General features: G+C 39.5%; 1 protein-coding gene across 2 annotated transcripts; it reads right to left on the reverse strand.

The window, feature by feature from the left end:
- Nucleotides 1-664: 664 nt before the first annotated feature.
- LOC308645890 (uncharacterized protein) lies at nt 665-22792 on the reverse strand. Of its 2 annotated transcripts, XM_081288331.1 has the most exons (7): nt 22421-22792; nt 12434-12574; nt 8967-9055; nt 5568-5694; nt 4906-4989; nt 3811-3869; nt 665-3224 (listed from the first exon to the last, which is right to left on the reverse strand). In XM_081288331.1, the coding sequence occupies exons 2-7, from the start codon at nt 12456-12458 to the stop codon at nt 1365-1367; spliced, it is 2244 nt and encodes a 747-aa protein (XP_081144457.1). In that variant the 5' UTR covers nt 12459-12574; nt 22421-22792; the 3' UTR covers nt 665-1364. The 2 variants fall into 2 exon arrangements, with proteins under 2 accessions (XP_081144457.1, XP_081144458.1); XM_081288332.1 differs by lacking the exons at nt 12434-12574; nt 22421-22792 and adding an exon at nt 9749-9953.
- Nucleotides 22793-23549: the final 757 nt, after the last annotated feature.

The raw sequence follows: 23549 nt of genomic DNA on the forward strand, positions 1-23549 counted from the left end.
AAATAGGACATCCAAATGATCCCACAATCCCATTATGGATATATATCCAAGGAAATGAGTGTCTAATGTTAAATGCAACAATACTGATAATAGCCAAGGTATTGAAACAACCTAAGTGTTCCTTGATGGATTAAGGGATAAAGAAATTGTATGTTGTTTTGTTTTGGGGGGGGGGGGAAGAAGGGAATATTTACCCTTAAAAAGAGAAGAAAATTCTGCCATTTAGGGCAACAGGGGTGAATCTGGAGGACATTATGCTATGTGAAATAAGTCAGATAAAAAAAACACAAATACTATGTGATCATACTTAAATACAGAATATAAAAGTCAATACAACCACGAAAATGGAATTCTAATTAGAATAAGTTATACTCCATGTATGTATGTCAAAATACGTTCTACTGTCATGTATATATAAAAAGAACAAAAAAATAAAAACAAAACAAAAAAGGAACCTAAAACCCACAGAAAGAAAAATACAATTGTGGTAACCAGCAGCTAGGGGAAGGGATAAATGAGATGGTAAAAACTCTGTTATGAGTAAGTTCTTGAGACCTTATATGCAGCATGGTGAATATAGTTAATAAAAAAATGTGCTGTAAAACTGAATGTGCTAAGACAGTAGGAAGTGTTACACAACACCAAAAATAAAAGGTCACCATAACGCATAAGGGACATTTTAATTAGCTTGATTGTAGTAATCGTTTCACAAACATATTTTGTACATCAGATTCTATATCCTAAATATATACAATTTTAGTTATCAGTCATATCTCAGTAATATTTGGAGAAAAAGTAAGAGGTAAAAGAGCAGTAATTAAACATTTAAAACTGAAAAGTCATAAGAGTACACAAATATTCAAAATATTTGAAATACTGAAACTGCCAAATGTTCAAAAGAAATCTATACCGCCACAAAGAAAACCACACTTCCAACAGCATTTCAGGATCCAGGGAAGCAATTCTCATATCCCATAGATGAACAACTTCTCTTAAGTGTGAATATTACGTTTATTAAAAATTGAAGAATAATGTAATATAAAAAATGACTTGCAAATACTTTTTACTTTCATGAATTCTTTCTCCATTGGGTATCGTAGGTGACCATCAGAACACTTAGCAGAACTACAACTTTTCCATATCTTATATCTATAAGGTTTCTCTCCACAGTGAGATCCCAAAAAATAGTTGACAGCTTTCTATGTTTCTGACATGGTACAGCTTCAAGATGAGTTCTTGCATGTTGGATTGTGAGCAGCTTCTGATGACTTCCCCACACTTCTTAAGATCATGGGGCAGCTTGGAATGTGAGTTCTTCCAGGACTTTGATGTGAACTGTGACAGATGAATACTTTATACATGGCTTACATTGATAAGGTTTCTTGCCACTGTGAATCTGAATGTATTACTAAGGCAAGAGGGCTTCCTAAAGCAGTTTCCTCGTTCCTCACATCCAAAGGGTTTCTCACCAGTGTTTCCATATGCTCAGTAAGATGAGAAGAACTACTAAAGGCCATCCCATAATCCTTACATTTATAGGGTTTTGTTCCACTGTGAATTCTCACATGCTTACTTAGGTGTGAGTAAACAGTAAAGGCTTTCCCACATTCTTTGCATTCATAGGGTTTCTCTCCAGTGTGAGTTCGCATGTGAATGTGAAGGTAGGAGGAACACGTAAATGCTTTCCCACACATATTACATTCAAAGGGCTTCTCTCCAGTATGGATTCTTAAATGTGCAATAAGATATGAGGAGGAAGCAAAGGCTTTCCCACATTGATCACATTCGTAGGGTTTCTCTCCTGTGTGGCTTCTTATATGTTCAATGAGGCCTGAGGATGTAGTGAAGGCTTTCCCACATTCCTTACAATCATAGGGCTTCTCCCCAGTGTGAGTTCGTACGTGTTTAGTGAGACCTGAGCGCACAGTGAAGGCTTTCCCACATGCCTCACATTTATGGGGTTTCTCTCCTGTGTGAATTCTTACATGTTTACTTAGGTGTGAGGAAACAGTGAAGGCTTTCCCACATTCCTTACATACATAAGGTTTCTCTCCCGTGTGAGTTCGCACATGATTGTGAAGATAGGAGGAACATGCAAACGCTTTCCCACACATATCACACTCAAAGGGGTTCTCTCCAGTGTGTGTTCGTAAATGTTTAGTGAGGCTTGTGCGCTCAGTGAAGGCTCTGCCACATTCCTTACATACATAGGGTTTTTCTCCAGTGTGAGTTCGCATATGAATGCGAAGATAAGAAGAACACGTAAATGCTTTCCCACATACCTTACATTCAAAGGGCTTTTCTCCAGTGTGTGTTCTCAAATGTGTAATTAGGGATGAAGAAGAAGCAAAAGCTTTCCCACAATGGTCACATTCAAAGGGTCTCTCTCCTGTGTGACTTTTCATGTGTTTGATAAGGCCTGAGGATGAAGTGAAGGCTTTCTCACATTCCTTACACTCATATGGTTTCTCTCCAGTGTGAGTCGGTAAGTGTTTACTAAGGCCAGAGCGCCCTGTGAAAGCTTTGCCACAGTCCTTACATTTGTAGGGTTTTATTCCTGTGTGAACTCGAAAGTGATCATTAAGGCATGAAGAATTTCTAAAGCATTTCCCACAAACCTTACATTCAAAGGGCTTTTCTTCAGTGTGGGTTTTTAAATGCTGAGTTAGTGGATAACACCTAGAAAAGGCTTTCCCACATTCCTTACATTGATAAGGTTTCTCTCCTGTATGGGTTCGCATATGAATGTTAAGATTTGCAGAATATTTAAAACTTTTCCCGCATTCCTTACACTCATAGGCTTTTTTCCCAGTGTATGTTTGCACATGTGTAGCTCGGCTCCTGGAGTGGCTAAAGGCATCACCACACTGCTCCCACTGGAACAGTTTTTCCTCACTGTGAATTCTACCCTGTGATGGAAGGTGAGACTGACTAACAAAAGCTTGCCCAAAGTCACTGCATTCAAATGCTCTGGTTTGCATACAAGTTGCCTGATAAGCACCACTAGGAGTCACACTGCAATCTTTTCTATATTCACTGAACACAGCGAGTTTCTCTGCAGAAATTTCCTTGTGCAGAGTAGGAAAGTCATTTCCAAACTGATCATAATCCCAAGTGTTCCCTCTGTTTTGAGTACCCATGTTTGTCAGAAAGTGTGAGTATCCTTTGAAGATTTCTCCATGTGGCTTAAAGTCATACAGCTCCTCTCCATTGTGGCAACTTGCCTATTGATTCAAAAATAAAAAATGAATGGTGAATAAGAAAATTTTCAAACTTATTTGTAGATTCCACCCATGTCAAGACAAAAACATTATGATGATTATGATTTTTGTTATTTTCAAAAAATATGTACATAGTTATTGCCCTCTGAGTTTCACTGCCTATGAGTAAAAAAACCCTACTGCAAAATGCCCATGCCATCTGCTCTGTGAAAGAATCTCTGTGGGTTTTCTTAAGATTATTTTAAACATTCAATGTCCAGTTCTGTGGGTGGTAATATATCCATGAGGAAACTCTGAAGTTTTAAGGTTCTGGGCATCTCTTTAGAAACCTGCTCCCTATGGGTAAAGGTTATTTCTCCCAAATATCTCTCGCTGGCACTAATTTCCATCATGTAATGCCCATTCCTCTCTAAATGTGGAAAATAAGAAATATTCAGGACTGAGGTTGCAGCTCAGTAGTAGACCACTTGCCTCACACGTAAGGTACTGGGTTCCATCCTCAGCAACACATAAAAATAAATAAATAAAATAAAAGTATTGTCCATCTACAATTAAGAAATAAAAGAGAAATATCCATTGTGAATCTTACCAGTTGTATCCCACTTGTCATTTTTAACCAAAACACATCCTGTCGAAGTGCTGCCCATTCTGAAGTAAAACAGAAAAACATATAAAAGTGTTTCCACGATAAAATAGTCAGTTGGAAAAGTTAAAAATGATACATCTCATTTGTACCTGTTTTCATATTAATATGCTAAAAAACAAAGCCAGAATATATTCAAGTAGTTTGGCTATATCTAAAATTCAAGGGGCAAGGGAAGCAGCTTGGTATTAGCATGTATGAGGCCCTGGGTTCAATTCCCAGTAACAAAATAATGACAATAAAACTAAAATAAAATAAAATTTGACAGTCATAAGGACATGGTCAAAATTTAGAAATTAATAACTTATTCTGAAAATTAAATGTCCTGTTAAACAGAAACAGTATTATTAGGAAAGGAAACTAAGAAAGGTATGAACAAAAGCCATACGTGAAAAACATAAACTCAAAGAAAAAAGAGCAAGTCACTGGCTGAGACTGTAAGAATGTCTGGAATAAACGGGAAGTAATGGAGTACTAGAATGTGAAGATATCCCAAAGCTTCCAAGTCCAATGGCCTCGGCCTTCTCACTCAAAGGGTATTTTTTAGTTTCCTCTGGTTAGGCAGTGGTACAGGCCTATAATCCCAGCAACTCTGAAAGCTGAGTCAGGAGGACTGAAAGTTTGAGGCAGTTTGGGCAACTTAGCAAAGACCCTGTCTTATAATAAAGAATAAAAAGGGCTGGGGGTGCTACGGTTTTGGCTCAGTGGTAGAGTGCTTGCCTAGTATTCATGAGGCACTGGGTTCGATCCTCAGTACCACATAAAAATAAAATGAAGATATTGTGTCCACCTAAAACTGGAAAAATAATAATAATAAATATTTTTTTTAAAAAGGCCCGGGGATGTAGCTCAATGGTAGAGCTCCCCTAGGTTCCAACCCCAGTACTGCAAAAAATAAAGTGTTCCCAGTGGTAGAGCTCTTGATTAACATGTTCAAGACCCTATATTCCACCCCTGGCATCATAAAAAAGAAAATTCCTTATAATACTGCAAACATAATGAACTTCCCATTGACCAGAAATATTTTTCACAAATACTTACCTTGGATGACACCTCTTTCCACTGTCCTCAACTCTTCTTCTGCCTCCAAACAAGAAATCAGGCTGGGTTTGATGAGCTGACATCCTGTACATGAGGAAAGATGCATTAATGGAAGTGGCTCATTCAAGAGATCATAAACTTTCCCATGATTTAGGATTTATGGTTCTAAAGACAGAAATTAAATGATTACTGAAGAAAGACTTCATATGCAAATACCCCCTCTTAATATCTGATCCCTGAAACCCAGACTGATGATTATGTAGACATTTACAAAGTACTAAATGTTAATCAAATAGGAAATAAAGTGAAACAAAAAGATTTTGTAAACATGGGGAAAATCTACACAAGTCATTCTTAAAACCTTACAGTGTATCAGATTCTATGGAGGAACTGTTAAAACACAGATGACAGAGTCCCAACTGAAGAGTTTCTGATTCAGTACACCAAAGATGGAGGCTGAAGATGCACTTTTATGAGAGAATAATAATGAAACTATTGATCCTAGGACCACACATCTTAAAACCCACCACAGTAGATAACAACATATTGGGACTGGGACTATGCCAGTTATTTTCCTCACAGTTGACATCACTGATATTGCAAAACAGTAAAAACACATTATACTTCTGTTTTATGAGATACAGTAATGATGGCAGTCTTACCTACAGCCACCAGGTTCTGGTAGTTCTCCAGCATCACCTCTCTGTACAGGTTTCTCTGAGTTTGGTCCAGTAAAGCCCATTCCTCCTGGGTGAAGTCTAAAACCACATCCTCAAAGGTCACAGACTCCTATAACACACACATTCCAGTTTGAGCCAAGAAACATCTCCATAAAGTTCACTGAGAATGAGAATGGATAACCCAATACCTAAACAGAGTTGGAAGTTCTCCCAATATCTACCTCAGAGTTTCATGGTTCTAGAGGCTCTTTGTTTGCACACTCGCCCACTATTCATCCTCTCCACTCATATGGCTTGAATGGCACACTGAAAACATGAATGTGTCTCACCACAACCAGACCAGGAGCTCTTTCTCATCTTACTTTCCTCTATTAAAATATAATCCTGGCTAGGTGCCATGGCATACTGTAATCCTAGCAGCTTGGAAACCTGAGGCAAGAGGATTGCCAGTTCAAAGAGGATTGCCCCTGTCTCTAAATAAAATATAAAAAGGGCTGGGGATGTGGTTCAGTGATTAAGTGTCCCTGGGTTCAATCCCCAGTACCCAAAAATAAAAAATTAAATTAAATTTTAAAAAAAATATATATATGTTCACACATATATCACATTTTATACATTCAATAAATGATAAATAAATAAAGTCTTTCATAAAATGAAACATTTACCTTCCTATCATCTATCACAACCCTCAGCAAAATGTGAGACATGAAGTTGGTGCAAAGAAATCCCGGGACGGGCTGGGGTTGTGGCTCAGTGGTAGCATACTCACCTAGCATGTGCTAGTCCCTGGGTTCGATCCTCAGCACCACATAAAAATAAAATTAAAATATTGTTCCCTCTAAAATCCGGAACAAGACAGGGATGCCCTCTATCACCACTTCGAAACACTGGCCAGAGCAATTAAACAGATGAAAGAAATTAAAGGCATAAAAATTGGAAAAGAAGAACTTAAATTATCACTATTTGCAGATGACATGATTCTATACCTAGAAGACCCAAAAGGGTCTACAAAGAAACTACTAGAACTAATAAATGAATTCAGCAAAGTGGCAGGATATAAAATCAACACGCATAAATCAAAGGTATTTCTGTATATCAGCAACAAAACTTCTGAAATGGAAATGAGGAAAAACACTCCATTCACAATATCCTCAAAAAAAATAAAATACTTGGGAATCAACCTAACAAAAGAGGTGAAAGATTTATACAATGAAAACTACAGAACCCTAAAGAGAGAAGTAGAAGAAGATCTTAGAAGATGGAAAAATATACCTTGTTCATGGATAGGCAGAACTAACATCATCAAAATGGCGATATTACCAAAAGTTCTCTATAGGTTTAATGCAATGCCAATCAAAATCCCAACGGCATTTCTTGTAGAAATAGATAAAGCAATCATGAAATTCATATGGAAAAATAAAAGACCCAGAATAGCAAAAGCAATTCTAAGCAGGAAGTGTGAATCAGGCGGTATAGCGATACCAGATTTCAAACTATATTACAGAGCAATAGTGACAAAAACAGCAATGGTACTGGTACCAAAACAGGCGGGTGGACCAATGGTATAGAATAGAGGACACAGAGACTAATCCACAAAGTTACAACTATCTTATATTTAATAAAGGGGCTAAAAGCATGCAATGGAGGAAGGATAGCATCTTCAACAAATGGTGTTGGGAAAACTGGAAATCCATATGCAATAAAATGAAACTGAATCCCTTTCTCTCGCTATGCACAAAAGTTAACTCAAAATGGATCAAGGAGCTTGATATCAAATCAGAGACTCTGCGTCTGATAGAAGAAAAAGTTGGCTCCGATCTACATATTGTGGGGTCGGGCTCCAAATTCCTTAATAGGACACCCATAGCACAAGAGTTAACAACAAGAATCAACAAATGGGACTTAATTAAACTTAAAAGTTTTTTTCTCAGCAAGAGAAACAATAAAGAGAGGTAAATAGGGAGCCTACATCCTGGGAACAAATTTTTACACCTCACACTTCAGATAGAGCCCTAATATCCAGAGTATACAAAGAACTCAAAAAATTAGACAATAAGATAACAAATAACCCAATCAACAAATGGGCCAAGGACCTGAACTGACACTTCTCAGAGGAGGACATACAATTAATCAACAAGTACATGAAAAAATGCTCACCATCTCTAGCAGTCAGAGAAATGCAAATCAAAACCACCCTAAGATACCATCTCACTCCAGTAAGATTGGCAGCCACTATGAAGTCAAACAACAACAAGTGCTGGCGAGGATGTGGAGAAAAGGGTACACTTGTACATTGCTGGTGGGACTGCAAATTGGTGCGGCCAATTTGGAAAGCAGTTTGGAGATTCCTGGGAAAGATGGGAATGGAACCACCATTTGACCCTGCTATTGCCCTTCTCGGACTATTCCCTGAAGACCTTAAAAGAGCATGCTACAGGGATACTGCCACATCGATGTTCATAGCAGCACAATTCACAATAGCTAGACTGTGGAACCAACCCAGATTCCCTTCAATAGATGAATGGATAAAAAAAATGTGGCATCTATACACAATGGAGTACTATGCAGCAATAAAAAATGACAAAATCATAGAATTTGCAGGGAAATGGATGGCACTAGAGCAGATATGCTTAGTGAAGCTAGCCAATCCCTAAAAAACAAATACCAAATGTCTTCTTTGATATAATGAGAGCAACTATGAACAGAGCAGGGAGGAAGAGTAGGAAGAAAAGAGTAACATTAAACAGAGACATGAGATGGGAGGGAAAGGGAGAGAAAAGGGAAATTGCATGGAAATGAAGGGAGACCCTCATTGCTATACAAAATTACATATAAGAGGTTGTGAGGGGAATGGGAAAATAAACAAGGAGAAAAATGAATTACAGTAGATGGGGTAGAGAGAGAAGATGGGAGGGGAGGGGAGGGGGGATAGTAGGGGATAGGAAAGGTAGCAGAATACAACAATTACTAATAGGGCATTATGTAAAATTGTGGATGTGTAACCGACGTGATTCTGCAATCCGCATTTGGGGTAAAATTGGCGGTTCATAACCCACTTCAATCTAATGTATGAAATATGATATGTCAAGAGCTTTGTAATGTTGTGAACAACCAATAAAAAAAATTAAAATATTGTGTCTATCTACAACTAAAAAAATAATAATAAAATATTAAGAAAAAAAAAGAAATCCCAGGACGATTTTCAGGATAATTATTTCCCAATATAAGAGGCTGCATTCTCAGGAGAAATTCAACTTAGACTCAGTCCTTCAGGGAGACTTTATATGCTTTAAGAATTCCTGCAGACAAGAACACCTAGATGAAAATATCTACTTGGAGCAAGGAAGTATGCCATTTGGGAGGATAGTACATTCTTCCTACCTGGTAACAATTTGTCAGGCCATCAACCACCATCCTTTCTGCCTCTGTCTTTTCTTCATGAAGGCAAATGGGGTCCCTAGAAAATAAGCCTAGTAGGAAGAGGGGAAAAAAAGACATAAAAATCCAGAGGTGACCTTTATTCCCACACTTACATGCCTAAAGGTCATTCCATTCTAGTTCAAAATTCCCACATAAGCCAGCCCACTCAGGAAAATACGCTAGCCCCGCCACAACCCATGTTCACAGGCACTGCGCCGTTCCTGCTGACCCCAGTACACAGGGTCCACAGTCAAACGTGCAGACTGGAGAGGATGTCCACTGTTCCCTGACCAGGCCAAAAAGACTTCAGTCCATTTTTCTGCTGCCGGCCTGCTTGGTGGCAAAGGGGCTGAGGTAGCCACCACAGTCCCCAGGGCTCGCCTTGCCCACATGTAGGCAGAATGGCTGGGAGCCAGGATGTGTGTGGCTCGCCCAGCCCCTGCTGGTCCTGGAGCAACTTGTGTGGATGAGTGAGGACCACAGCCTCCCTGTGCCGAGGCTGGATGGTGTTTAAGTCACACAGTTAATTGCTTCAACTTTCTCTAGATGGTTTCCAGCCCTACTAGTTCAGTGCATGGTTAAAGGAGGTCTCTGTTCAGTACCTAGCCACCTATCCTACCAATATAGTCGTGGAAAAGAAAGAACACTGACTTAACAGCAATTTAGCAAATACTGCAGAAGAGTCAAAAACTTTTCAGTTTCTTGTAGATATATTACCAAAGAAGATTTTAGCTAGTAAGTACCTGAAAATGTTTAAAAAGGAAGAGCATGAGGACGATGATGACAGAAGTGAAATCTAGAAATTGCCTGGCGAGGACCCTCCTGGGTGAGCCCTGTTCCTTTGAAGCAAGCACATCACCATGTGGCTTTGGTCTCCTTTTCCAGAAACTTCCAGTACAGCATATTCCTTCATGGCTAAGACTGAGCATCTCCTGCATCTATGCCATGAAAAGCTGAAGGGAAAATAGTGCAACTGCAGTGACAAGCCACCCTGCAGCTGACACCACTGTACTTCCCCTTGAACTTGCAGACAGATTCTGAAGAGCTTCTGGATAAGCTGTGGATTTATATTCTGAAATTAGTTCTTATAAAGAACTGGATTTAGTTTTAGCTAAATATGTAGTTCCTAAGTCATATGTTGCCTCTCACCTCTGTTTATGTATTTTTTAAAAATTTTGACTATTCAAATTTTTTTATTGTAAAGAAATACATTTTTCTTGGGCTGAGGTTATGGCTCAGTGGTAGAGCACTTGCCTAGCATGTGTGAGGCACTGGGTTTGATTCCTGGCACCAAATATATAAATAAATGAACAAAAGAAAGGTTCATCAACATCTAAAAAACATTTTTAAAAATAATAAAATAAAAAAAGAAATATACTTTTCTATTAAAGATCTGTACATATTTTTATAGTAACATGCTTTGTGGAACTAGTTTTAGGATCCTTTTGTTCTAATCCTTTGCTTATTACCTGAGAGTTTTGTGAAAGTTAAAAGCAAGCATTTCTTTCTGGGGGTTTTGCTCAGCAGTGGGTGTATACTTAGCAGCACCAGGATAGGTTCCCCAGTACCAAAAACCAAAAGCCCACTTATATTCCCAGAGAAACTCCCAGATTATCAAATGAAACACAGAAATGCTTCTTCTGCGTTTACATCCAGTAAAATCACCCTCTTTAGTTTCAAGTCTATGAATTTTGACAAATGTATAATTTGGGGGAATTTTCATTTTGCTATGTTTTGTTTAAGACAGGATCTCATATTGCCCAGGCTACTCTCAAACTCAGCCTCCCTAATAGCTGGAATTACAGACACCTATCACTGTGCCAGCCACATCACCCAAAAGATTACCCTGTGCTGCCTATCCCCTACCCTCTGGCAACCACTGACATTTTCTGTTCCTCTTGTTTTTTAAAAATTATTTTTAAAGTATTTAAAAATCCACTTTTGTCAAGCTTTGAGTTTTTAACTAATGTAGTCATGTAACTATCACAGATAAGATACAATGCTTTTGTCACCCTCTGGACAAAGCCCTCCTGGTCAACCCCACCACTTTACCCTGGCAACCCTGAGCTGTTCTTTGTCACAGTAGCATAAGCCAGCAAACTTTCTGGTAAGGACCAAATAAATATTTTAAGCTTTCTGGTCTATATAATCTCTGTAGCAACTACTCAGCTCTGCCACTATAGTAGGAAAGCAGCCAAAGATAATATATAAAATGTAAAAGAATGAACATGGATGTATTTCAATATTTTGGACTCTGAATTTTCTATAATTTTTTTCTTAGTTTAGATGGACACAATATCTTTATTTATTATTTATTTATTTATTTATTTGGTGCTGAGGATCGAATCCAGGGCCTTGCACATGCAAGGTGAGCGCTCTACCGCTGAACCATAATCCCAGCCCCTCTAAAATTTTTATTTTTCTTTAATTAGTTAAAAATGTAAATACTTAGCTTACATTCTGTATAAAAATGGAACTAGATTTGGCCCACAAACTAGTGTGTTGACTCACCTGATCCAGAATGTTGCGTAATTGGAATCATAAGGTATGTAGCATGAGTTTGTCATTTTTGTATTTAGTAGAAGCATTTGAGATTTGTCTATGTGGCTGCAGATGTTAACTGTCCATTCCTTTTTACTGCTGAGTAGAATTCCATTGTATGGAAATACCAGTTTATTCATTCTCCAGGTACATGGATAATGCCCCATTTAGATTACTCCCAGTTTTGATGGTAATAAACAAATCCCTATAGGCATTTGTGTAAAAATGTGCAATGGAGCACAGCTATCAATCCCAGCAACTCAAGAGTCTGATGCAGGAGAACCACAAGTTCAAAGCCAGCCTCAGCAACTTAGAGAGGCCCTGAGCAATTTAGCAAGGCTTTTGAGCAACTTAGTGAGACCCTGTCTCAAAATAAAAAAATAAAACAGGTTGCGGGTGTGGCTCAGTGGCTAAGTACCCTGGGTTCAATCCCTGGTACAAAAAAAAAAAAAACGGGGCTAGAGTTGTGGCTCAGCAGTAGAGTGCTTGTGTAGCATATGTGAGGCAATGATCCTCTTCACCACATAAAAATAAATAAATGCTACAATGCCAGAGCAAAGTGTCACAACTAGAGCCAGAAAAAGAGATATTGAGCCATGCCACCCATCAGAAAAAGTTTAATGGTCTCATTGTACAGATGAAGAACTATAAACCCTGAGAAATACGCCTCTTTAACTGCCTGTGGTGATAGAACTCATAATGAAATCATGTAGCACCTATAACTAAAGCAAACATACCTGGGGGCTGACTTACAAAAGAGCCCTCTCTGCTGACTTTAGTATCCCTGAAATGAACAAGCAGCAGCATCAAGCCCAGAGAACTAGAAATATACTATACAGGGGGCACCTAAAGTAGAGTCTCTGAAAAATAACATCAGCAGAACTTACCACAGGACAAATCAATGGCTTCCATCCCATAGGGCTGATGGTGAAATAGGCCTGTGATTCCAAGGACACATCAAGGTAGCTTACGCATCTAAGGGGATGGTGGCAATCTCTGTTCCTCTGTATAGAAGGTTATATGTGTTCCTGTAGATATCAACCATTTATCAATAAGCATTACTTATTATTCATCAAACATCAAGCAAGGACAATATGACACAAGAAAATTACAGATCAATACGTATGATGCTGGGTGCAGTGGTGCATACCTGTAATCCCAGCAGCTCAGGAGGCTGAGGCAAGAGGATAACAAGTTCAAAGCCAGCCTCAACAAAAAGTGAGGCACTAAGCAACTCAGTAAGACCTGTCTCTAAATAAAATTCAAAATAGGGCTGGGGATGTGGCTCAGTGGTTGAATGCCCCCAAGTTCAATCCCTGGTACTCAAAAACAAAACAAAACAAAAAAACAAAATAGATCAATATGCATGATGAACATAAATGCAAATATCCTCAACAAAATGCAGTTAGCCCTCTCTATCCACAGGTTCCACATAGTAGATTCAGATAAGATTGGGCACATTCAGCGTGGTGTGGCCGTAGACTATATCAGTGGATTCAACAAACTTCAGATCAAAAATACTTTTTTTAAATTCTGGAGACAGCCAGGCACAGTGGCATATGCCTATAATCCCAGCAGCTCAGGAAGCTGAGGTAGGAGGATCATGAGTTCAAAGCCAGCCTCAGCAACTTAGTGAGGCCCTAAGCAACTTATTGAGACACTGTTCTAAATAAAATACAAAAAGGGCTAGAGATGTGGCTCAGTAGTTAAGCAGCCCTGGGTTCAATCCCGGTACCAAAAATTTAAAAAAAAAAAAAAAAACCATGGTTGGGGGCTAGGGATGTAGCTCAGTGGCAGAGTTCCTGCCAAGTATGCACAAGACCATGGGTTTGAAATCACCTCAAAATAAAAATTGAAAAAAAAATTGAAAACAATCCCATTTACAGCAACTACAAAAAAAAATACTGAAGAAAAAAATCTATCCATGAAGATCAAAAATATGTACTCTGAAAATTATAAAATATTGATGAAAGAATTGAAAACAACCCAAAAAATGGAAAAGGACAACCAAACACGATGCAGCTCTGGAATAGAGTGCCTGACTTAGCGTGTGAGGCAACAGGTTCAATCCCCAGTATCACCCAAAAAAAAAGAAAAAAAATGACAATTATATTCATAGATCAGAATTATTAAAATGTCCTCATTGGGCTAGGGTTTAGATCAGTGGTAGAAAGGTTTTCCTAGCATGCCCAAGGCCTTGGATTTGTGAAAAATAGAAAATCCCAATGGTCCATTTTCAGAATACAGGTACTTAGCCTTAAATGTAAAATCATTTGGGATGTAAGAAAGGTGGCTGGAGAGGAGATCAGAATGGAAAATCACAAGGCAGTTAACACAGAGGGTAAAAATTCACAGCCCCTTGACAAACCGCTGGCGAGAAGGAAGGCCCCACCACCCGACCAACAGAGAGAAACTGGGTGCACTCAATCCAAGGGGGCTTTCCCACCACAAGAGAACAAAGGGAGATTGGGAAAACTAAAGGTATATTTCTTTAAAAAAAACCCAATAGGAGACAGCAAAACCTTGGTGATATTCGGAACGACTGTGCCTTCTATAGTACTCCGCCAATGAGGAACCAGTGGAGGGATCTTGCACTCTAGTTATACCCAATGTGGGGGTCCCTGACCACTAGGCACCTGATCTTGCAAGATTACTATTAAAGTAAAGCCTCATTTTTTACTGTTCCTTGTATCTTTTAGTCTATTCTTTGGGCTTGGGCAGGTGAAAAAAAATTACCCAAAGTGATCTACAGATTTAATGACAACCTTTCCAAAATTCCAATGGCATTTCCCCCAGAAATATTTTTTAAATCCTAAAATCCACATAAAACCAGAGAAGACTCACCAGTGCCAAAGAACTCTGAGCAAGAACACAGCTGGAAATCTCAAGCAAAACTGTATGTACTGACATAAAAGCTGACATAAGAGACCAGTGGAACAGAACAGCAAACTCAGAAATAAATCCATACATTTATGGTCAGTTGATTTGCAAACTATACTTCTGATAAGGGCCAATTTCTTACAGTTTTGGGCAACTAGTGGGCATCATAAGTACTCCAAAGAACTCCAAGAGAAACTAAATGAGGTTGTAGAAACCTCTAGAACAAAGGGGTTTCTCAGAGCATTAATAAAAAATGCCTGGTGATTTTTATTTGTATATAAAATTTGTAAATGAGGAATATCCTCCCAGTAGAACCCAAAAAGGACAAAAAGATGCTGAACTCATGTGTCATCAAGAAGTATATTAAATGAATATCCATGGAGAATGTTATTAATGTAATGTCATACCTATAAGTCCTAGAGAAAGGTGTATACAGTCAGTGTTGTCTGCAAAGATAGTATGTGATCACAACATTGTTAAGTTACTCCAAAGGTCATGTGTAAAACAGGGAATGTGTACCTTTGGAGGGTGAGGCCCACTGAGCCTGAAAGGCTGCTGAAATAAGTAATGAAAAAAAAACACAGAATTTGTAATAAGAGAAAAAATATTACTAGTTTTTGATTAAATACAATCAGTAATGTTAATAATACTACTACCAAGTATTGATTATGGGGCCTTCCTAGATGAAACCATGGTATTTCAAGATTGCAGTCATCCATTATGAGGCACCATTTATTTATTTTCAGATTTAACAATGGGCAATAATGGCCTGCCATATGGAGAAGTAGTGGAGATAATCACCTTTTATTTATTATGTTTTATATAACCAGGTTTAATCCTGGAGGGCTTTAATTTGAGGCCATATTAACTACTTTAATTAGGGCCCACAAATGAAACCAATTTGCAAATGACAAAAACTGACTTTAGTTTTAAATTACTATTTATTCTATCAGAGGATATAGGTGGAGTATTTTAGGGCAATGGGTATGTGACTCTGAAATCCAGTCAAGCCTACAGTTAAAAGAGAAGCATACCAATTTTCTCATATTGAGTAACTTTAGGAATATAAGGAGAACAATATTTAAATTTAGTGGGATCCTCAGGTATAGCTATAATTTGAGTCCCCATTATTAATGTATTCATGAAATTTTGTCAATTGATCATGTTAGCACACTTTAAATAAAGTAAAACCTACATTGTGCAGGCCCAAATCCCAACTAACACCCTTTTTAATCTCTTCCCCCCCCCCTTGAGACAGGGTCTTGCTCTGTTGTCCAGACTGGCCATGAATTCCTAGACTCAAGAGATCCTCCTACCTTAACCTCCCTAATAGTTTTTTTTTTAATATATTTTGTTACATAAAAGTTTAATATATAAATTTTTAATTTTCAACAAGATCAAATTATGGAACTTCTTTTATTTTTCTTTCATATGTATAATCTGTCATATAATTACTTCATGCTATTTATTTTTTTTATTTGTTTTTAGTTGTAGATGGACACAATACCTTTATTTTTTTATTTATTAATTTTATGTGGTGCTGCCATATGGAGAAGTAGTGGAGATAATCACCTTTTACTGACATAAAAGCTGACACAAGAGACCAATGGAACAGAACAGCAAACCCCTGGGTTCAATCCCTAGTACCAAAAAAAGAACCCAGTGCCTCACACGTATGAGGCAAGCACTCTGCCACTGAGCCACAATCCCCCCCCCTTTCATGCTATTTATAATAAAATATTTTCATATCTATTCAACTAACTTGTATTTTCTCCCCTGGCACCTAGGGATTTGATATTAAAATTATTAATTAGGGCTGGAGATGTGGCTCAGAGGAAAAGTGCTTGCCTAGAATGCACAAAGCCTTTGGTTCAATTCCCAGCACCACAAAAAAGAAATTAAAAATAAAATTACTAATTAATCTATGGCCACTTTTATCTTTGTTCAACTGGCATTTGCACTATACTTCAGTTTTTTATTCCCATTCAGCTGGGAGTCATCTGAGATGACAGTCTCTTCCCTCACCTTTTTCATTTTGTTCTAGGCTTTTAGCCACCTGATGCCTAGGTATTTAGTTTCTGTCTCTGGCTGATAAAGGAAAAAGGGAGCAGGGGTGGGGGCCAAAGCCTTGGGCAATCTCTCCTCACATCCTGCTCCTTTTCTTATACTCACGCACAAAATCTTTCAAAATGGATTGGCACGGAGACATGGATGGACAGGAAGAATAACTTCTGATGTTCTATAGCACAGGAGGATAACTATGGTAGACAACAAGTAACTGAATAGTTCAAAGTGATTAACAGGAATCTGAATGTTCCCAACACAAATAAATTATATGTCTGTCTAAACATAGTTTTAAGTGTCAGTAAAAATACTAATAAGCCAGGTATGGTGGCACATAACTGTACTCCTAGCAACTCAGGAGGCTGAGGCAGGAGGATTGCAAGTTCCAAGCCAGCCTCAGCAACTTAGTGAGGCCCTAAGAAACTTACTGAGATCCTGTCTCAAAATAAAATACAAAAAGGGCTGGGATGTTTCTCAGTGGTTAAGCACGCCTGGATTCAACACCCAGTATCAAAAAAATAAAAAGTAAAAAGGTCTGAAGATGTGGCTCAGTGGTTAAGTACTCCTGGGTTCAATCCCTAGTACCAAAAAAAATGAAAATAAAAAATGGCTTGTACCTCTAGATAGCTAAACATTGTAATAAACATACTAAAACATAAGAAATAATTAAGACTTTAGGGCTGGGGATGTGGCTCAAGCGGTAGCGCGCTCGCCCGGCGTGTGTACGGCCCAGGTTCGATCCTCAGCACTACATACCAACAAAGATGTTGTGTCCGCCGAGAACTAAAAAATAAATATTAAAAATTTTCTCTCTCTCTCTCTCTCTCTCTCTCTCTCTCTCTCTCTCTTTCTCTCTCTCTCTCTCTCAAAAAAAAAAAAAAAAGACTTTAGCACAAACTGGTTTCACAAAATGAGGCCCAGGGATTCCTAATTAAAAACAGTTTATTAACAATGGCCCAGTGTGAATTAAAATAGGACCTCAAGGATTTAAACTTACATAAATCCCTGTTCATAAAGAGGAGATTATCTCTACTGCTGCTCCATCTGTCAGCTCAATCTTGCCTATTTTTAAATTTGAAAATAAAGGTCACTTCATGATGGGTTGCTACAACTCTAAGGTGGGACCCCATCTAAAATTTCTGATTCTATCCATTCAACACCCATTAAATATCGGCCTCTTATAAATCTGGTTAACATGTTCTGTTCAGTGCCTATTTCAACAGCCTCTGGGCTGCAGCTTGCCCCCACCTCCAAAGACATGCAATACACCTTTTCCTCATCCAATAGATCTGGCATCCCTGCAATATCTTTGAAAACAAAGAGGACATACATCTTCTGCAGGAACATAGGTATGATAATGATAACATCTTTCCCTAAGGAGATTGTACTGGCACACTCATGATATCTTTGAAAACAATATCTTTGAAAACAAAGAGGACATACATCTTCTGCAGGAACATAGGTATGATAATGATAACTTTCCCTAAGGAGATTCTACTGGCACACTCATGAAGGACAAATAACTGCAATATCTTCTAGTACTCTTTTTTGAGTTCTGGCAAAATAGTCCACATTTTGTAAAATTTCACAAACTTTATGTCCAAACTACAATCAATAGGCACTCCTATTAGCACCTTCAAAATAAAAAAAAAAAAAAAAGATTCCCAGCTTGAGATAGAGGTTCTGGGAATCTTTTTAAATGTTCCTCAAGTCTCTAGACCATTTGTGGTGGCCATTGGTTGCCCATGGCATCTAATGTAAGGAACTGCCCCTCTTGCCCTCCTGCTATTTGCATTATAGGTACGACTGGCCACCTACCAGTTTCTCTTGGAAATAAAGGATCTCACAAACCCTGAGTCTATCACCTCCCATACCCAGCTACCCATTATGCTTTGGGTCATGGAAACACCACCCCACAAGCTTTGCATGAGTACTAAGGCCTCCTTAAGACAGCATGGAGCAGAACATGGGACCTCTGGTATACTCCACCTGCAAGAGACAGTGGCTTCTCCTGTTATCAGCCTCTTACCAAAGTGTCCTCCATGACTACCTAAAAAGTCCCTTGGAATTAACTGAAGAATAATTGGAGTCCTTAGACTAGGGCACTGCTGACTATCATACATGAAGAAGTTTAGTGGAGAGTTGCTGCTTTCCATCCACTAGAAACAACCTAAGCAGCCAAACATGGGGTATTCATCTTAGCATTGGAAGCCCTGATCAACAAATGCCCCCATCTCTTACATTTATTATAAACTACTGGGCCATTACCTAAAAATTGTCCCATTCAAGGAAAAACAAAAACACCTCTGGGAATTTCTTAACTGACAGATACCCAAATGTAAATCAAAATCTCACATTTCCACATACACTTAGGCCATAAAACAAGGCTTTGCCAGGACATCCATTTTCTCTTCAGAGTTAGAAATATGATAGCAGGATCTAAACTTCCAGCAGAAAAAAAAAATAACACAATCAAAAAATTCTCTCAAGTATAGATAAACAACATTCTGTTAACCGTTGGTATTATTACCACTGGCTTGGGTGCTTTACTGGTTTACAACCAGAGGGTCACATTAACTCCATTGGGTACCTACTTAAAAAGGATACCCTAATCCCACACCCCTGATGACTTCACCTCAGCCCAATGTATCACTGCTAAAAATGACATCACCCCAGAAAACATAGCCCCAACTCAGGAACTTGCTGTTGGAGATGGCTTCTCCCATTACACTTAAACCTCCACAAAACAATGCCCACAGACTGTCACCTGAAACACAAAATGGACATAGAATAAATTTGCTTTTCCTCCTGAACTCACTGTCTGCTTGTGCCATGCTCCTGGTACACCAATTGTTCTCAGTTCAAAATTTATTTTTTCTCTGCTCAAATGTATACCTCCATACAGTTCTAGGAAAATCTGTATTACTAAAATTAATGGAGATTACTGTTTTCCTTCCCACATATCACCAAACTCACAGCCCAGGAAAGGACCACCTATTCACATGTTGCATTTTCCTATTACACTCCTCCCACTTTCTCCCGTCATCTCATGGTTTGACTCACCAACCACAATCTCTCTTTAGGTGTTGTTATACACAACATCTATTTTTTTTGAGGGTCACCGACCCTGATGTTTATTTTATTTTATTTTATCAAGAGGGAGAGGGAGAAGGAGAGGGAGAGGGAGGGAGAGGGAGGGAGGGAGAGAGGGAAAAAGAGAGAGCGAGCGAGCGAGCGAGCGAGAGAGAGAGAGAGAGAGAGAGAGAATTTTAATATTTATTTTTTAGTTATCGGCGGATACAACATATTTGTTTTGAATGTGGTGCTGAGGATCCAACCTGGGCCGCACGCATGCCAGGCGAGCGCGCTACCGCTTGAGCCACATCCCCAGACCCTATACACAACATCTAAACTTTACAAATACTTTACCAAATGATTACTTTATAATCCCTAAAATGAAAGTGCAGGTTATGTCACTAAGGTTCTAATACTCTTCTAACTAGCTTATGAAGTCGCAATGTGGCAAAACTATAAGTAGCTTCTAAGAACTAAGGACAGACTCCAGCAGACAGTAAGCAACAAAATCTATAGCTGCGAGTGAGTGAGTCTACAAATAGGTTTTTCCCTGTGTAAGCTTCCCTACCTAAGCAATATGAGACTGCAACCCCAACAATGACTTGTTTGCAATCAATTGAAATCCTGAGCAGAGACTCTACTTTAACCATGTATAGGCTCCTGACTAAAAGAAACTAAGATAGTAAGAGTATGTTGACAGTGCCCAGTGGTACATGCCCACATCCCAGCTACTGAGGAGGCAGAAGCAAAAGGATCACTTGAGCTCAGGAATTGCAGACCAGTAAGGACAGGATAGCAAGACTCTATTTCAAAAAGAAAAACAAACAGGTCTGGGGCTGTGGCTCAGTGGTAGCGCACTTGCCTGGCATGTGTGAGGCACTGGGTTCGATTCTCAGCACCATGTAAAATAAATAAAGGACTATCAACAATTAAAAAAAATTAAAAATTTTTTTAAAAAGAAAAACAAACAAACAAAAAGAGCCTAGTGTGGTGGCACATGCCTGTCCCCAAAACTCAAGAGGGTGAGTGTTAGAGTCTGTAAGCAAGACAGGATGGTGCCTGGCAAATGTTACAGTCTGTAAACAAGTCTGGATGGCACCTGGCAAAATGCCAGAGGGAGAGGTTTGTGAAGTAAGGCCAGCAAGCCATTAAGTGTGGAGATTTCTTATTGGTTGACTGATGTATCTAGTTTATGCTAATTAAGATAAGCTGTGTGGAATGTATAAATACCGCTCCTGTCCTACAATAAACTGCTCCTACTTCTGCTGTATCAAAGTACACAAGTTGTTCTCACCCTCCCGTTATTTTGCCCAGCCAGCCGGGCTACGGCAGGTGAGGCATGGGAATCACAAGTCAATGTGGGCAACTTAGCAAGACCCTGTCTCAGGATAAAACTTTTTTAAAAGATTGGTTGTAGCTCAGTTGTAGAGCACTTACACATTGTCTCAGGATAAAACTTTTTTAAAAGATTGGTTGTAGCTCAGTTGTAGAGCACTTACACAGCATGTGTAAAGCCCTGGATTCAATCCCCAGTACAGGAAAAAACACACACACACACACACACACACACACACACACACACACATTCATGTTTTATTTTATCTTGCCTTATATCATCTGAATATGTATAACTTAGTTTCCCTGTCATTTACATATTAAAGAGTAAATTCTTTCCTCAGCTTTATTTTCCATAGAAAATAACTGTAGTGTCAAACTTGGAAGTAATCTTTGATGCACGTCCCTCTCTCCTGCAAAACACATAATCCAACAATTCATAGAAAGCTTTCACATCTTCTACTCCATTCTGTTATGGCTAACTCTAGCCATCTTGTAGCTTTCGCCTAGGGTTAATCAAGATTCTTTTCTTAGTTTCACTCCCATACAAGGATCAGAGAATAACACTGTTCTCCACCTTTGTTAATTTGTAAAAATCCATTATTCCCTTAGTTACATGTTAGCCTCCTCCACTAATTTACAAGCTCCCTGAGAACAGCTCTACATTGAATTTTGTCACTATGCCTTAGCCAGCCATTCAGGCATTCTTCAATCTACAAGGAAAACAAGAAATGAAAAACACTGAAACATACTACGAGAATACAATCAAAAGTATGACTTTCTGAAAGAGTGATTCCTAAAAGACACAAAAACAATAGCCACTACTCTAGCTTCAAAGAGAATAAAAAAGCAATTACAATATATGAACCTTGAACAGAGATAAGAACTAAAAACAACCAAAACCATGCTTTTACTTTTTTACCCAGCCTATATATGAATAACATTTTTAAAAATTTTCTAAGAGACGCATTACCAAGCACGTAGAGCTCAATATGCCTGCAATTTTCAAATATTTCTTTTCAAATAGGTCAGTCAAAAAGGTTCATTTTTCTGGAGAGAAAAATGATAAACTGAAATATTAAGTGCAATCAAGTCTCCATCCTGTCTTCCACAGGCCACTGTGGCGAAGCTCTGCGGGAGGCACAACCCGGCAGTCAGATGAGATGAATGGCTGAGTGTGCTTGTTTCGTGGACTGGCTCGCGATCTACCCACGTTTACGGTTGCAGACGAAAACACGCACTCCCTGGACACCTACCAACGCGGCTTTCTCTCTAATTGTAACGTGTCAGAAATGGATACAGGGCGCTCCAAGCCAACGCCGCCGGCAAGCACCCCCGCAGCTTACTCCACGCAGGCGCGCGGGTCGCCAGGTCGGGACGCGGGGACGCGGGGACACAGCCACCGAGACCCGAACTGCCGGACCTTCTTTCCTCCCCGGGAATAAGCCACAGAGCCTATCTCGGGGGCTTCTGAAGAAGCAATCGCCGTGTCTGCAAAAACCCCGAGGAAGCGCGTTTACCAGCAGTGGCGACGTGGCTCCTGACAGCCCGAGCGGCCTCGCAGACCCGGTAGCCCGGGAGGAGGCGCGGGCCCGGCGGACGCGGGCGGGGCAAGCCAGGTGTCTCCCGAGAGGCTCCTCGGCGTCCCGGGTCAAACGCGTACTTTCACTGCCCCCTTCCAGCGCCGGTCGGCCCCGCACCCAGCCCTGAAGGCGTAGGAAGCCCCACGGCCACTAAAGTGAAAAGGAACCCAGCTGCCAGGAGTCAGCACCGGAAAAGACGGAAGCGAGCCATGACGTCACTTCCGCCTGCGACTTAGAGCCGGAGGAGACTGACTGCGGAGGTTCGGGCATCAGACACTCTGAACCCCTAATGGCAGAGAAATGGTAGTTCCTCGCGCGAGGGTGCGGCTGAGCCTGAGATCCACTCAGAGCGGGGGCAGGAGGCAGAACCAAGCGCGGAGGTGAGGTGGCTACTAGGCCCCGGAGCAGGGTCTTCGGGGGCGGGGCGGGGGCGGGTCTAGGCCTGGATGCTGACTCCGCCCACAGCCACAGAGTCCAGAGTTGATTCTTCATATTGATGAACCTGACAATGCAAGGTAGTACCAAAACAAACTGTTGTTCTGGCATAAAATCAGACACGCAGAACAATAAAACAGAATAGAAAGCACAGAAATAAACCCATGTGTATACAGTCAAGTGATTTTCAACAAAAGTACCAAGAATACACAACAGGAAAAAGAGTCTCATATAAATGATACTATGAAAACTAAACATACACATGCAAGAGAATGCAATTGGACCGTTATCTCACACCATACACGAAAATCCATCCCAAATGGATTAAAGAATTAAACCTCAGGCCAGGCAATCAGAAAACTCCTAGAAGTAAACAAAAGAAAAACTTCCTGACATTTACCTTGGCAATGATTTTTTGGAGTTCACACCCAAACCACAAGCAACAAAATAAACAAGTAAGGCTATATCAAACTAAAACAATTTCGAAAAGCACAGTAAACTATCAAACAAATAAAAAAGTAAAGAATGGGAGAAATTATTTGTAAACCATAAATCTGATAATGAGTTAATAGCCAAAAATAAATAAATAAGGAACTCATACAACTGAGGAGGGAAAAAAAACCCAAATAGC

The sequence above is a fragment of the Spermophilus citellus genome (genome assembly GCF_964194105.1).
Source record: "Spermophilus citellus genome assembly, chromosome: 3".
Lineage (NCBI taxonomy): Eukaryota > Metazoa > Chordata > Mammalia > Rodentia > Sciuridae > Spermophilus > Spermophilus citellus.